Raw genomic sequence first — 16,463 nt, forward strand, 5'->3', positions numbered from 1 at the left:
TAATTCGGTATTTGCTGATGAACCGAGTCACTAGGAGTTGATATTTTTAGTGATCATGACAAGAATATGTTTTAAAGTGGCTATCTAAGCTCGATTTATATAACAGTTTCCTATTTTGAATCAGTATAAACGAACCAAACTACATTTTTGTAAGGTTAATTCACACCACCAAAAATTACATAAGTGGAAAATATGTTTTTTTGTTTGTATAGGTATTGTGTTGTCTTTAATGTCATTTGGTAGGTTTAGGTCTAAAACTGATAGGGAAAAAGGAACTGTGTAATTAGGGTAATCCATTTAGAAGTTATTAGGGATTTGTAAAATGTAAAATTGTGTGTTTTGTTTTTGTTGTGAAAACTATTTGTATTGTAAAACTAAGTTAATTGCTAGGTTTTAATATTGTAGAATACGTTGTTTGGAGTATGAGTGCGTCAGTTAAAGTATACAACCCTAGCGCGATGGCCGAGCGTAGGTATAAGAAACATACATGCATGAGATTGCCTTCTGTTGTTTTTATTTTGTGGTACTAGTTTAGTTTGTCAGTCGCAAGACAGCTGGAAGGACCGGTTAGCTGTCTTGCGCTGTTTCTGTGAAATTCCGTAATCAATGTGGTAAGTTATTAAATGTTTTGATACAATTAAATAATATTTGCCCAGAAATACATGTTCAGTGACGTCATCTTAGAGATTCGCGGAGTGTTTGTCTTATTCGCACGCTCTGAAGCTTAAACGGCTTATCGGTATTTTAGTATAGTCAGCGCCAAACTGCTACCGCTCTGAAGTTGCGAGCAGGTGTAGTCATACAATTTGCTATGGCGACGCGATTCATTTCTATATTCAGAGCGGACTAGCAATTTTACGCGGACTATTACGGCATCTATGGCTGACCTCGGTTTGGACTCGTATTTTATCTGGGGTTGATGACCATAGGCGGCAGTGACCACTTGTTTATAGTAGACTAGCTTTCCCCCGCGGTTTCACCCACGTTAAAAAGAAACTGTGGCTCAGCTAGTTCTAATATATAAGTAGCCTATGTTACTCCTTATTACATCAGCTACCTGCCAATAAAAGTCCCGTGAAATTGCTCCAGCCATTTCAGAGATTAGCCAGAACAAACAGACAGACAGACAGACAGAAATTAAAAAAAAAATGTTATTTTGGTGTATGTACCGTATGTATATGCATGTAGTAAAAAGCGGTTATTTCAATATTAAAAACAGACATTCCAATTTTATTTGTATGTATAGATTGCATGCTCGTATGCTGAATCTATATTATTAAAATAGAGAACATATTAAAAGTGACTAGCAAAAAGAGTTTTGCTTTCAAAATGGCAGACTTGTATATAATGGTTAGATGACGAAAATACAAATAAAGCGTATTGATAAAAAAATAGACATAATCATATAGTTGTCTCTCATACTATAAAGGTCAAACGCATACTCTGTTGAACGATAAACTTTATTTATATTTCTGTGTATTACTCACCGTTATTTATATAGTAGGTATATATATGATGGTACACAATATTGTCACAGTAGAAGTATGGAACAGTATGGAAACTCCCTACAAAGCGTTCGAAACGGCACACACACACAAACATGCACATCGACGAAGCCCCTAAGCGGTTTTCGCAGTGCTGCAGTAGCGAGTGTCGCATCAGTAGCACTACCATGAGTTGGCATAGAAACGCCACTATAGAAATTGTAAATAGAAAACTATTGTCATTTTGTTAGTGAATAACATACGAGTAACTACTATCGTTACGATATTTCTTGACAACGTCTGTCAAATTAATGACTCATGGGACCGAATTTGTATGGCAATACATCGTAATGACATTCGCTAGCGATGTGATTTCGATAGGTTTTTTACGTATCGAGTTACGTAGTGGCTCACACTACGGATTTTAGTTCTACGAGTAACCACCAGAGGCGCTGTACAATTTTTCATACATTTATTTTACGCAGTCGCTAGCGAGTAATACTTTTGTAAACTCATGGTAGTGCTACAGAACAAGTGGTTGCTTTGCTATTTGTTTGCTATTTTGTTTGTTTGTTTGTTTTTTCTTTTTAAATCCTTGCGATTTATAAAAGGAATTTATTATTATTGGTATTTATTACCGCAAACTTTTAAAAATTACGAGCGTATAGCGTATCACGTATGTCCATATTTGTACTGTGATATTGTTATTGTTTAGGCTCGCTTGCCAAACTATTACAAATTCAAATGTGTGGAAGGAGAATTTGACTCAGTTTGTGTATATTTGAAGCGCTTGTAGCACAGGTCTTGTGCAAACCACAAGTTTGTAGTTTGTGGCAAACGCCAAGCGTGCCAGCGGCATTAAGAATTTAAAGGAAAAAAATACAACCGAAATCTCAACAATAGATGGCGTTGGGGTGATGATACGTAAACGACGTGTAATAAAATAACTATATTAAAACTAGCTGACCCCGCAAACGTTGTGTTGCCATATAAATAAAAAAAATGTTAAGGGTGAACAACCCTTATCACTTACGGGTTTGAAAAATAGATAGAATATTTGAAACTGCGATGGTAGCGAAGTCTATCGAATCCAATGTGAAACATCAACAAAATCAACAACTACTTACGAATTAAAAATTAATTAAAAAAATACCTTTTCCCACGGACTAAATTGTGAATCTAAACCATTCTTAAGTCCCCTTGAACACACACAACAAATTTCTTCAAAATCAGTCCAGTCGTTTAAGAGGAGTTCAGTAACATATGCACATAAGAAATATATATATAAAGATGAATAAAAATACTTTTGGAAACTTGGAAAAGGTTTTTTTAATTAATTTTTAATTCGATTAGAATCGGAAACTATGCATTTGATCAAGTGATGATCTTTAGCAAAGTTGTTGTCGGAGAGCCCACGAGGGTTTGGGAGTTGGTAAGACCAATTTTCGACAGATGGCACCACTGTCATTCCAATGCAGGTACAAATTTTCCGTTTTATGTACGTCATATTATTTCTTTAAAATGCGGGCAAAGCCGCGGGCACCACTAGTCTTATATATACAATTCTCGTGTCACAATGTTAGTTACCGTACTCCTCCGAAACGGCTTTACCAATTTTCACCAAATTTTATATGCATATTCAGTAGGTCTAACATAAGCTTAACATTTTATTTTTATGGCAACACAACCTTTGCCGGGTCAGCTAGTACATATATACTCGAATATACTGATCGAGATGACTGTCTGACTAATATAGCGTATATGACTTTATGTAGCTTAAATGAGCACTACGAGGATAAAATAGGATAATATTGTTTGAACATCGTTTTGTTTTAGAAGCAGACACCTACTATGAAACTTTGTATTTGGCTTTCTGGATAAAAATAATGAAAAGCCTATTTCACTGCTTTTGGAAATTCTACTTCGCCTTTTTGGTGCAGTCGGGTTTTTGATTTTTTAAATTAATTACTTGTTAACTTTGTTATTATGAAAACAAACTTATAGATAATTCAATTTGATACCATAATTGTTATTACAAAATTTCTTTCATTTTACTGCGGTTCATAACTATTCTCTCATAGATAATTGCCAATAGAATGTTTGTAATATTTAAAGTATCAAGCACCTTACACTCTTTACTCTTAAACTCTTTGGTCATTAAAAAATATTTTCTAGTTTTTTTTTAGTTTTTTAAAACTATTATTTATTGTACCTATACTTTAGTTTTATTTTTCAGGTTACTCTTACTACTTTTAGCCCTTAAGGGGTTAACTGTAAACTGTGACAGCGTTGATGACGCAACAGCTCATCTTATTTCGGAGGTTACTTGTAATGATACCAATTCTGCAGCAGGTTCGTAATTATTATTATTTTCTATACTAATATTATAAAGAGGAAAGCTTTGTTTGTTTGTTTCGTTGTAATGAATAGACTCAAAAAGTACTGGACCGATTTTAAAAAATCTTTCACCATTCGAAAGCTACATTATCCACGAGCAACATAGGCTATATTTTATATGAAATATATTTTATAAATAGATTTTGAGGCGGTACAAAGTTTGCCGGGTCAGCTAGTACAATATAAAAATATAAGTAATATTGATTAACACATAACATTTTAAAAGAATATTAAAAAAATGTAATATTGTTTTACATATCATTATTTTTTATTTACAATCCTCTGTGGTTCGACTCGGGTAGCACCACCGCCACACCTATTTCTGCCTCATAACAGCATTGTTAAGCGCTGCTGTGCTCCGGTTTGAAGGGTGTGGTAAGAGAGACAGACTTTTCCGAGGCGTTCTAGCTTAGTCCTCAGGGGTAGCGGCACATCTGTGGCCGACCTCCGGTATGAATATCGAATCCTATCTGGGGTTGATTACAAATATCCATGGGTGGCAGTAGCCATTACCATCAGGTATTGATTGATATTGATTGTATTCCTCTTTTCAATAAGTTAGCTTATAAAATACCTACTAGGGCCCATTGCCGCAATCCTGTCCAACTCTTTTTTACTTCGAGATGTCGTACTAATATTTTTTATATACATAATATGGAGTAGCAGACGAGCATGCAGTCCACCTGATGGTAAGTGGCTACTGCCGCCCATGGACATGTAATCAACCCCAGATAGGATTAGATATTCCTACCTGAGGTCGGCCACAGATGCGCCGCTACCCCTGAGGACTAAGCTGGAATGCCTCGGAAAAGTCTGTCTCCCTTACCACACCCTTCAAAACGGAACATAGCAGCGCCTAACACTGCTGTTATTAGGTACAAATAGGAGTGACGGTGGTGCCGCTGGAGTCGAACCACAAAGGGTTCTACCACCTTCGCTTACCTAATCATAAAATCTAATTTCAGATAAGCCGGAATGTGCTGACACTCCTGAAGCTGGAAATAACAAGACAGAAGTAAATTTAACTCCAGATTATGTCGGTTTGTATTTTCCTTTTTTAACACGCTTTTATTAGCTTGGGTTGTATGTATGTATGTATGTATGTATGTACGTAATAGTAACGGAATCTTTGAACCCGATTTCTATCCACTTTGAACGTTCAGTTTAATTAAATTTTGAAGAATTATGAAAAACCGATGACAATACACGATTTTAATAATTTTGTACCATTGTCCTTATCAACATCCTCAGGATTAATGATTTACGAGGCGAGATTGTTCGAACGCCTTAGAGAAAGTTCATCGCAAAGTTACTAGATTCCAAACATTATTACTGTTTAGTTTAAATAACTGCTTTAGCGTGATTTTTAGTTTTGAAAATAATAATGTTAATTCTCTACAACTCAAATATTCTGAAACTTATCTATAATGCCCTCTTGTAGAATGATTTTTTAGGATTCCGTACTCAAAGGGTAAACCGGAATCCTCAGCTGTTTGTTCGTGTGTCACAGGGCTCTATCTCTTAAACCGTAATAGATAGACACTTAAAATTTTTACAGAGGATACATAATGGTGGGCGCTATAACAACGAATACTAAAAATTAATGAAACAAATATAGTTAAAAAAACTAAAACACACTTTAATGATAAAATCAACTAAAAAGTAGAAAATAATTTTCAATCTAGGAATGAATTAAGTAACAGTAAATAGTATAATTGTGGAAAAAGTATGGGCGCGATAGCCTAATGGTTAAGAAACTTGGCCTCTGGAAAGAGGGGACCGAGGTTCAAATCCCAGGCACGCACGTCTGATTTTTCAAAGTTATGTGCGTATTAGAAATTAATTATCACTTGCTTAATATCGTGGGGGAAATTGCACACCTGAGAGATTTATATAAAATAAATCTCATAGGTACGAGTATGTGAAGTCTACCAATACGCACTTGGCCAGGTGGACTATGGCCTAATCCTTCTCATTCTGAGAGGAGTCCCGTGCCCAGCAGGGGAACACTAATTTGTTGTTGATGATGATGATGATGAAATATTTCATTTCATATTTTAGAGGAAACAATCGATTGCACGACCACAGATATGGAACCCGGCATTTGTATTATATATCATAGGTGCGTTCCAAAAGTCCCCTATGAGGAATTAAGGTAAGCTATATATAGATATAAATGAATGTTTGTCTGTATGTCATTAATAGTATAAACTATGCATTTGATCATGTGATGATCTTTAGCAATTTGTTGCGCATGAGCCCACGAAGATTTCAGAGTTGGTACGACCATTTTTCGACAGATGGCGCCACTGTTACTCCAATAAGGTATACATTTTGACGTGACAACGTCTTAAATTAGGTTGCGGCTGGGAGTCACTTATGAAAAAGTGTAACGCCCGGTAACGTTACGATGAGTCACCGAACGAGAGAGAGGCCCGCCGAATGCCTTGCGTCTCTCTCCCACTCAACTATGATCGGTCTGCCGCGCGCGCAGCACTAGAGAATTAGGCGCATTGAATCGGCGCATGCTTGTGTCTCTGTCTTTGTCTTTCTCGAACGTTCTTGGCGTTGGAAAAACAAGAAAGCGTCACAATACAAGTTCACACGTGTGGTTAAAGTATCGTCAGCTGTGTCTGTAGTGAAAATATGGAGTGCTTAGATTCGTCATTTATCATTTACAACAACTACAACAATAAAGGTAAATAATTGTACACTGATATTTCATTATCGTAAACTATGATTGATTGATTAATTGTTAGATTGACACAAAAGTTGAGAAACTGAGTTTATAGGTTATGTCATACTATTGATAAATGTTGATAGTGTTAAGTAAATTATTAGTTTAAAATTAATTAATTAATTAATTATTATTTTACAAATTTCTTTTGAAAAATGCAACCATTCCATCAGTATTTTCATATGACGTTGTCACGTTCAACTATCGTCAGTAAACCGACTTTACAGACAACCGATTTTTTTTGAAACATGGGTGAAACTGAAGGCATATTCGTATTTTATATTATTCAAGGAACAAACGAGCATGCAGTCCACCTGATGGAAAGTGCCTGCCGCCCATGGAGATCTGTTATCAAACCCGATAAGATAAGGTTCCTGAGGGTAGCAAACGCTACCCTTGAGGACGTTGGAACTTCTCCCATGGATTCCGACACCACCACCACTACACATAATTCTGTCAGAACAGCAGTGTTAAGCGCTGATGTGTTCTGGTTTGAAGGATGTGGTAAAGGAGACATACTTTTACGAGGTATTCCAGCTTAGTTATGGGTAGCGGCGCATGTGGTTGACCTCGGGTGAGAATGTTGTTTTATCTGGGATTGGTTGCAGATGTCCACGGGCGGCAGTAACTTCAGGTGAACTGCATGTTCCTCTGTTACCACTCGTATATACAGGGTGTCCCGTAAGTACCACGACAAACTTGGAGAGAAGATACGTTAAGATCTGACCTCTCTGAGAAAAAAAATACCTTAGTAAAAGTGTAAGTTTTTGCGCTATCGATTGTTTATATTTTTTTTAATTCTGCCCTTTTCATCCTCTTTCGTTAACTGCGTGTATAAATTTGGTGATGCAGTGTTTATTTTTTCTATTAAATACTGTCAGATATTTGGTCTAACCTATTGAAATGTAAATCGGTTAAAAGTTGTAAAGGAACCATGAAAAAAGTAGAGCTATTTTTTGATTTTCATTTTTTTGCTATTCTTTCCCCAACTTTGACTATTTGCGGTAAAAAAAATATATTGAACTATAAGTGCACATTGCTCTAAAAATATCTCTAGTTAATAGAGATTTCAGAAAGGTACCACTTACTATTTAAATTTGAATAAAAAAAATGGTTGCCTGTAAAGTCGGTTTTACGGGCGAAGATTTTACGTGACAACGTCTTTTTCTCGGTAGAATATTTATTGATATGAATATAATTAAATTGCACAATAGGAACAAGGAATTGAATGAAAATAAGAATTGCACAAATTTTAACTATAGAAATATATTTTGTTTAGTCTCTAGTGCTGCGCGCGCGGCAGACCGATCATAGTTGAGTGGGAGAGAGACGCAAGGCATTCGGCGGGCCTCTCTCTCGTTCGGTGACTCATCGTAACGTTACCGGGCGTTACACTTTTTCATAAGTGACTCCCAGCCGCAACCTAATTTAAGACGTTGTCACGTCAAAAAAGTTAGGGCTCTTTTTGCATGAAACGGACTGAAACCAACTAAAACGTAATGATCGAGTTTTTATTTAAATTACGCTTGCTACCAAGTCGCAATGTGTGAAACAGTACAAAATTATATTATTGACTAGTTAGACACAGTAAAATATCCTTCTTCAGTTGTAAAAAACCAACTATCTGATAGTATTTAACAGAAAAAATAACACTGCATCACCAAATTTGTACACGCAGTTAACGGAAGAAAATGAAGAGGGCTGAATTTTAAAAAAATATAAAAAACAATCGGTAGTGCAAAAACGGTGTGACTTTTATTAAGGTATTTTTTTTTCTCAGAGAGGTCAGACCCTAACCTTCTCTCCAAGTTTGTCGTGGTACTTACGGGACACCTTGTATAGAAAGCTGGTAGTAAAAAGTTGTAGCCATTATGAGTTATTTAGACCTTTCCCTTTCAGTACAACACCGATATGTTCGAATTTCCTTTACGTTTGTTGCAAAAGGGACGATGTAAAAATCACACAAGAGTTGCCAAGTAATGTTAACGAGGGTGACATAGAATCGAGAAACGACGGTAATGAAGTTGACATAGAATCGAGAAGTGACGTTACTGAGGCTTACACGGGTGACGAAACATCGGGAAGCGTTGGTAATGAAGGTGACAAAGAGATAAATGCAGAATGTGGCTGGAATAACCCTGATATAAGTTACAACCCACAGCAAACTCCAGAACAAATGGTCACGATGGCTAAGTATGGAGATTTTCCATGGATGGTGGCTGTTATGAGGTAAGTTGGTTATGGTAAGAGTACAAATCTAATGCAGCATGCAGCAGACGAGCATGCAGTCCACCTGATGGTAAGTGGCTAATGCCGCCCAACGACATCTGTGATCAACCCCAGATAAGACTAGACATACCTGAGGTCGGCCACAGCTGAGGACTAAGCTGGTACGCCTCGGAAAAGTATGTCTCCCTTACCACACCCTGCAAAACGGAACACAGCAGCGCCTAACACTGCTGTTATTTGGCAGAAATACTGCACTTATTGCGGTTCATAATTCTTTCATAAATAATTGCCAATAGAATTATTGTAACATTTAAAAAATCAAGCACCTCACGCTTTTTACTCTGAATCGAAACTCTTTACTCTTAATTTTCTAGTTTTATGTTCGATTAGCAATAAGAGTGTGTTTTTTTTTAGTTTTTTATACTATTATTTATATTTTTAGAATATACCAAGTTAGTGGATATACTTATCCGATCCGATCCCATGATTAAATTATTGGATAAAGATGAATTATTGTAAATGTTGATGATAATGGAAGAAAATATATTTTTTGAATCTCGATTGAGCGTTTTTAAATATATATACTTTTCGTCTAGAAAAACAGATAACAGCGCTGTGTGGTCCCAGTCTGACTACCTCGGAGGAGGCACTTTGATCCATCCTTCAGTGTTACTCACAGTTGCCCATACGCTAACTATCAAAAGGAAGTTATTATCCCCTAACCAGGTAAGTATCGATTCATGCCCGTTATTAATAAGCAATCTATCTAATGGTTAATCCTAATCCTCTTGCCAGAGACATTAGACACTTACTTGCAGAGCCGGATTTAAGAGAGGGAAACCGGGGCGGCAGCCCCGGGGCCTCCACAAAAGAGAGGCCCCCACAATAGTAATATATATAAATATATATATATATATATATATATATATATATATATATATACATTTATTTTCCACGCCGCACCTATTTCTACCTCATAACAGCAGTGTTAGGCGCTGCTGTGTTCCGTTTTGAAGGATGTGGTAAGAGGAAAGACTTTTTCGAGGCGTTCCAGCTTAGTCCTCAGGGGTTGCGGCGCATCTGTGGCCGACCTCAGGTAGGAATATCTAATCCTATCTGTGGTTGATTACAGATGTCCATGGGCGGCAGTCCTTACCAGTCCGCCTGGGACTGTATGCTCGTCTGCTACTCCTATATTATAAAAAGAAAAAAAAACTTGTTTTAGATAAAATGCAGAGCGGGTGAATATGACACGCAAGCCACCCTGGAACCGCACCCAGTACAAGAACGAAACGTAAAAAAGTATTATTTACATGAAAAATATTATAGACGTAAGTATTTCTGTTGTATTTTTATACGTTGTGTTGCCATAAATAAAAATATGTTAAGGGTGAATAACCATTATCACTTAGGGGTATGAAAAATAGATAGTAGCTGATTCTCAGACCTACGGAATATGCATATAAAATTTGGTGAAAATCGTTATCGTTTCGGAGGAGTACGGTAACTGTGACACGAGAATTTTAAATATAAGAACGCGCTAAGAGGACTTCGGTTGCGTTCATTTGGAGATCCCGGAGTCCTCTACGCAGCGCCGAGGACGGCCACCGGGGGGGTTTTAGTGCGGTAAGAGTCCCACATAACCCTGTGGCGCTCCCACGGCATCGGGTACCTTTTGAAGATTTCCCCCTCGTGAACACAAAAAAGGTCCATATGTATCCAGTATCCACTTAGTATCAGGTGAACTGCATGCTCCTCTGCTACTCTTATATTATAAAAATAGTAACATAGGCCGTGTCTTAGTGTGTATTTAAACGGGCAAGTAAGACAAATTTCTCTAATAATTTCTTGTGCTAAAAACGTTTTTGATATGTTTTTCCTAGCGTCACTTTACAACAACATCGCGCTGCTCATCCTGGAGACGCCCTTCCAGCTAGAAAGGGCCCCCCACATAGGGATAGCGTGTCTCGCTACAGACCTCCCAACAGACAACACAGCCTGCTTCGGAATGGGGTGGGGGAGGCAGTACAGGAAGAAAGAGTATGCTTCTGTTTTAAGAAAGGTAAGAAATATATATAGGCATATATAAGCTGTGATAGCCTTTTTTTAACGAGGGGGAAACCTTCAAAAAATACCCGACGCCGTGGGAGCAACGCTGGGTTATGTAGGATTTTTGACGCACAAAAATCTCCCCGGTGGCCGTCCTCAGTGCGTAGTGGAGAACTCCGGGATCTCCGATGGAACACAACCGATGTGCTCTGAGCGCGAGGCCCCTGTCGGGCTTTGCCCTGGGGGGAGCAGTTTACGCTCTTCCCGCACACCTGGTGCTTAAGACAGTATGCGACACACACCGCCATCCTTCCCGGGGTTGCTTGGACGGTTCGAACTCCCAGTCTTGCCGCCCGCCTCTTATGATAGGCAGGGGATACCGTAGTCCTATTCTAGTCCCGGAAACACAGGGACAAAGAAGTGATAGCCTATTGGGCAAAACGCGACGTCCAATCGAGAGGTCCGAGGTTCAAAACCCAGGCACCTCTGATTTTCAACGTTACGTGCGTATTAGTAATTATTTATCACTTGTTTCAACGGTGAAGGAAAAAATCGTGACCTGCATACCTGAGAGATTAAAAAATGTTATCAAAGGTACGTGAAATCTACCAATATGCACGTAATTTTGAAAAAATTATGTGTGCCTGGGTATAAAACCTCGGACCTCGGAAAATAACGTCAGTATGAAGTGTGAGAAATATTTTTGTATCAAAATCTAGAAAATATCCACTATATCGCTCTATATACGTCCCTTTGGTTTTTGAATACAGCAAGAGCTCCCTATGGGCCAGGTGTTGTAGCCCGGACACTTGCCGTACTCCAACAGTCAGAGCAACATGTTGACAAAACTTCGATAGCATGATTCAGGAAGCGCCGCCTCTTAACGAGTCGCGGGAAATTATCATAGTAGCGATTACATTTTGCCGCCCCAAAAGTTGCCGCCCGGGGCAAAATACATCAATTCTCACATAATTATGAAATGTTTTCTGTTCACAGTTGAAGATGCAGTTTGTTGCACACGACAGATGTCAGCGCCTACTTATAGCTAACAGTAGAATGGGCTTGGGTCCTTTTAAGCTCCATGAGTCCCTGACATGCGCTGGGGGTGAGATGGGGGTGCAGACCTGCTCGGTAGACGGCGGGGCGCCGTTAGTCTGCCCAGTGACTGTAAGAATTTTGATTTTTTTTATAATTTTATAAGGATAAGCCGACGAGCATGCAGATCACCTGATGGTAAGTGGCCGCCCATGGACATCTATAATCAACCCCTGATAAGATTAGACTCCTACTCGCGGTCGGCCAAAGATCCGTTGTTGCCCCTGAGGACTAAGATGGGTCGCCTTGGATAAGTATGTCTCCCTTTCCTCGCCCTTCAAATCAGAACACAGCAGGGCTGAATACTGTTGTTATTAGGCAGAAATTAAATTAAATTAGGTTTTTGAAACTTAGGGTCGGTACATACGAGTATGTGACGGAAAATGCGTCGAGCGTATCATCGGTCGCGTATATTCGGTTAAATTAGACCTGCCACATTACGCGTCTTGTCTTGCCTGTTCACAAACGACATCTGCTGATGTTGCATGTCAAAAATGTCATAATACATATGGCGCGTGGCCGACCGACTGATAATGCGTTGACGGAAACTGAACAGACGTCGTATGCTCGACGCACTAACGCATCATCGGTTAGGTGTGAAAGGTTGAATGTTTTATTATATAATTGTCTGTTCTGGTGCTACGCGACCGATGATACGTGACGCATTTTCCTTCAGATATGTACCGACCCTTATACTGCGGAATTTTAGTTCCAGTACGGTCCACGGCGGCGCTGTGTGAACAAAACCTTAAACAGTTACAGTTTTCGAGCAAACGTAAAATATTATTGTGCAATATTGCGAATTGCGCAATATTATTGACCATTTAGGGTTCATATTGAAAATTGCGCCCAGATTGGACGAAAGTTTGAGCGAGATTAATTTTAATTGCACCATATTTTTATTGCATCGTGTAGGGTCAGTGTTGCTCAATATTTTTACTCAAATCAAATATTTTTTTAAAATTAAAAATAGGTTCTTTACAGAGCACTTTTTGAATGTCCATACAAACATTGTGCAGTTCGTATTATTGTGCAATATAATTGCTCGTTTGTAGTCAGAGCGCCTTTCAATCAAATTGTACAATAAAAAGTATTGTACAATTTTATTGGAAGTCTAGCCTTATTTTCCTCGTGCGATTTTGGCGTGGTTTTAAGTTTTTTTAATTATATAATTTTTATATTTTTTTTACCAGACCACGGGAAGCAAGGTACGGTACGCGGTGTATGGTTTGTCTTCGTACAGATTAAATTGTACCACCCCGTTAATACCTACAGTGTATGCGAATGTACCTCATCTAAGAAGCTGGGTTAATGAGAAGATGCAGCTGGAAGGGATCGACGATCAGTCCCATACAATTCAAGTCAATGGTCCTGAAGTTTGACATTGACACACACAGACACATGCACGCGAACACACAAGTACACGCGAGCACACACACACACACACACACACACCCATGCACACGTACATACACAAACACAGGCGCGCACATACATAAGTACATACACAAACAAACTCACACGCACGCACAAACACACACAAACACAGGCGCGCACATGCATAAGTATATACACAAACAAACTCACACGCACGTACACACACACATATAACCATTACATTTTACTTCCACGACTTACGGACATAACTTTATTTTGTAAAATTACATTTCCTTATTTTAAGTGACCATAATGTATTTTTAGAAACAAAAAATATTTCTGTTTTTAAAGTTTTACATGTGAACTAAGTGTTACCCCGTAAAATGGTAATTGGCCCGGTCAATTTAGCCATAAAAATAGTGGTCAAATAACAAAAATATCGGGAAAGCTAAATTTCCGTAGAGACCTTGGGTTTATTTTCTTATTTCATTTAATTTAATTTGTTTATTAATAAATTGGATTTTTCTCGAAAACGGTAAGTTTTAACGAAAAGTACCTCAGGCCAAAGTTTTAGCCCTTAAAATTCTCTATACAATAGTGCTTATAATTCTTTTCTTTAAAACCAATCATTATTCAGATATTGCGCTTGTAAGAATTACGTTTTACACGATATCGACACCACCTGAAATAGCGTACTTAGCGCGTTTTTTAACGTGCTTTCCCCGGGAGGACTATTCCACGAACCTTTATAATGTTATTTACAGAGACAATACTTATTTAATAGTATGAAGATTATTAATATTGGTTATTGAGTTCTACTGTCGTTTTATTTTTTGTTACTTCAATCTGATTATCTCTTATGATTATCTATTATGTTATTTTCTATTATTTATTCTTCTATCTTATTATCTATTATTCGATCACATTGGATCGATGGGGACTTTTGACACTGTACATGTAGTGGCAAATCCAAGGTCTCTACGAAAATTTAGCTTTCCCGGAATTTTTGCTATTACAATATCTAAATTGACCGTACTAAAATTCTTTTTAAGCTTGTATATTTTGAGATTATAATTAGCACCAATAAATATTGTAAAGGAAATTGGCTTTATTTGTCTCTCGGTTTTTCTTTATAATATACAAAAACAGTAATTCCGAATCACATTTCTGCCTAATAACGGCACTATTTACAGCTGTGTTTAGGTTTGAAGGGAGACATACCTTTCCGAGGCGTTCCAGCTTAGTCCTCAGGCGTAGACGCATCAGTGGTGGATCTCACGTAGGAGTATCTAATCTTATCTGGGCTCGATTACATATGTCCATGGGCGACAGTAACCCCTTACCATCAGATAGAGTGCATGCTCGTCTGCTACTCCCACATTATATATAAAAAAATCTATCAAAGATATAAATTATTTTACAAAAATAATACAATTAATTCTATTTATATACACAATATGTTGTTAAAAAAAGAAAGAAAATAATAAAATATTATTATAATATATCGGGATATCACTGTGTTTTAATTATTATAATATATGGCTTATGATAAATAAATAATGAACTTAATAGACATGTAAACATCAAAATAATATAAAAAGAGAGTGTTAATCACATAATTAATTATAAGAATTGATTTTTACTATGTACAATATATTAAAATAAATATTTTTTTAATTCTGAGCATGCATACCATACTGCATACCGAGAGATTCTCAAAGGTATGTGAAGTCTACCAATACGATTGGCCTGCGCGGTGGACTATGGCCTAATCCTTCTCTTTATCAGAGGAGACTCGTGCCCAGCAGTGGGACAGTAATGGGTTGTAGATGGTCAAAATTCGGAAAGGTAGAATAAGAACTGTTCAATTTGTTCAAAGGTTATTTAAAATAAATGCAGTCCACCTGATGGTAAGTGACGTGCCGCTCATGGACTTATATACCCCCAGATTGGATTAGATTCCTACCTCAGGTCGGCCACAGATGTGCCGCTATACCTCCGGAAAGTATGTCTTCCTTACCACACCCTTCAAACCAGAACACAGCAGCGCTTAACACTGCTGTTCTAACAGAAATAGGTGTGGCAGTGGTGCCGCCGGAGTCGAATTACAGAGTTCTACCACCTTCAAAGGTAATGTGGTATTTTACATATTCTATATATAAATACTAGTGTGTATGTGTGCATGGATATGTGTGTGTGCAACCAGATATGAATCTCTCAGACAAGACAGGTTTTATTTTGGTATTCCTAGAATGATTATGAATTCGTGATTGTTAATAATTTGTATTATATATGCAAGATTGCATGCATACAATTTGCATGTTATTTGGTTGATGCCAATAAGTTTAAAGTAGAAACTCTATTATCCGGCCCTCAATCCGGATCCTTATCCGGATTCACGATTCAAATCAAATCAAATATTTTTACTCAAAATAGGTTCTTTACAGAGCACTTTTTGAATGTCAATACAACTACCACCACTTCACAAGGTGTTTCGTTATGGAGAAGAAGCGGCGAAAGAAACACCATAACACACATCTTTTACAAAAAATGTATTTTACAAAACTTAACCTAATGTTACATGTGGAGCTAGAACTACTTCAGACCACACCGTTTTGTCAGTCAAATAATCACTTAGTTTATAGGACGCTTTTTTACATAGCGTTTGTTTAACGACATGTTTGAACTTTTTTTCTGTGAGATTCAAAATGTGGTCAGGTATTTTATTATAGTAGCGAATACAGTTGACCCATGAAAGAACTAGCCACCTTACATAATCGATGATTAGGAATTGCAAATTTATTTCTATTTCTAGTATTAAAGTTATGATTATCCGGACTACCAACCGCAACCAAATATATTATATACCTTTCATAAGTAACATAACAGTGAAAAAATAGTGATAGTATAATGGTTAAGAAACTCGTATTCTCGAAAGTGTTCGAGGTTCAAATCCCATGCACTTCTGATTTTTCAAAGTTATGTGTGTATTAGAAATTAATTATCACTTGCTAAACGATGAAGGAAAACATCGTGAGGAAACCTGCATATCTGAGAGATTTTTATAAAAAACTATCAAAGGTATGTGAAGTTTT

General features: G+C 37.5%; 1 protein-coding gene across 2 annotated transcripts; it reads left to right on the plus strand.

The window, feature by feature from the left end:
• Positions 1-509: 509 nt before the first annotated feature.
• On the plus strand, positions 510-14,470 carry LOC140752731 (phenoloxidase-activating factor 2-like). Of its 2 annotated transcripts, XM_073087066.1 has the most exons (10): positions 510-611; positions 3,721-3,836; positions 4,847-4,921; positions 5,943-6,036; positions 8,518-8,847; positions 9,444-9,573; positions 10,073-10,178; positions 10,731-10,909; positions 11,893-12,063; positions 13,185-14,470. In XM_073087066.1, exons 1-10 carry the CDS (start codon positions 607-609, stop codon positions 13,371-13,373), a joined length of 1,395 nt encoding a protein of 464 aa, XP_072943167.1. In that variant the 5' UTR covers positions 510-606; the 3' UTR covers positions 13,374-14,470. The 2 variants fall into 2 exon arrangements, with proteins under 2 accessions (XP_072943167.1, XP_072943168.1); XM_073087067.1 differs by lacking the exon at positions 9,444-9,573 and having other exon boundaries at positions 10,084-10,178.
• Positions 14,471-16,463: the final 1,993 nt, after the last annotated feature.

This window comes from Epargyreus clarus, unplaced genomic scaffold (assembly GCF_041222505.1).
Source record: "Epargyreus clarus isolate Ecla_fem2 unplaced genomic scaffold, WU_Ecla_fem_2.2 ptg000025l, whole genome shotgun sequence".
In the NCBI taxonomy this organism is placed as follows: domain Eukaryota; kingdom Metazoa; phylum Arthropoda; class Insecta; order Lepidoptera; family Hesperiidae; genus Epargyreus; species Epargyreus clarus.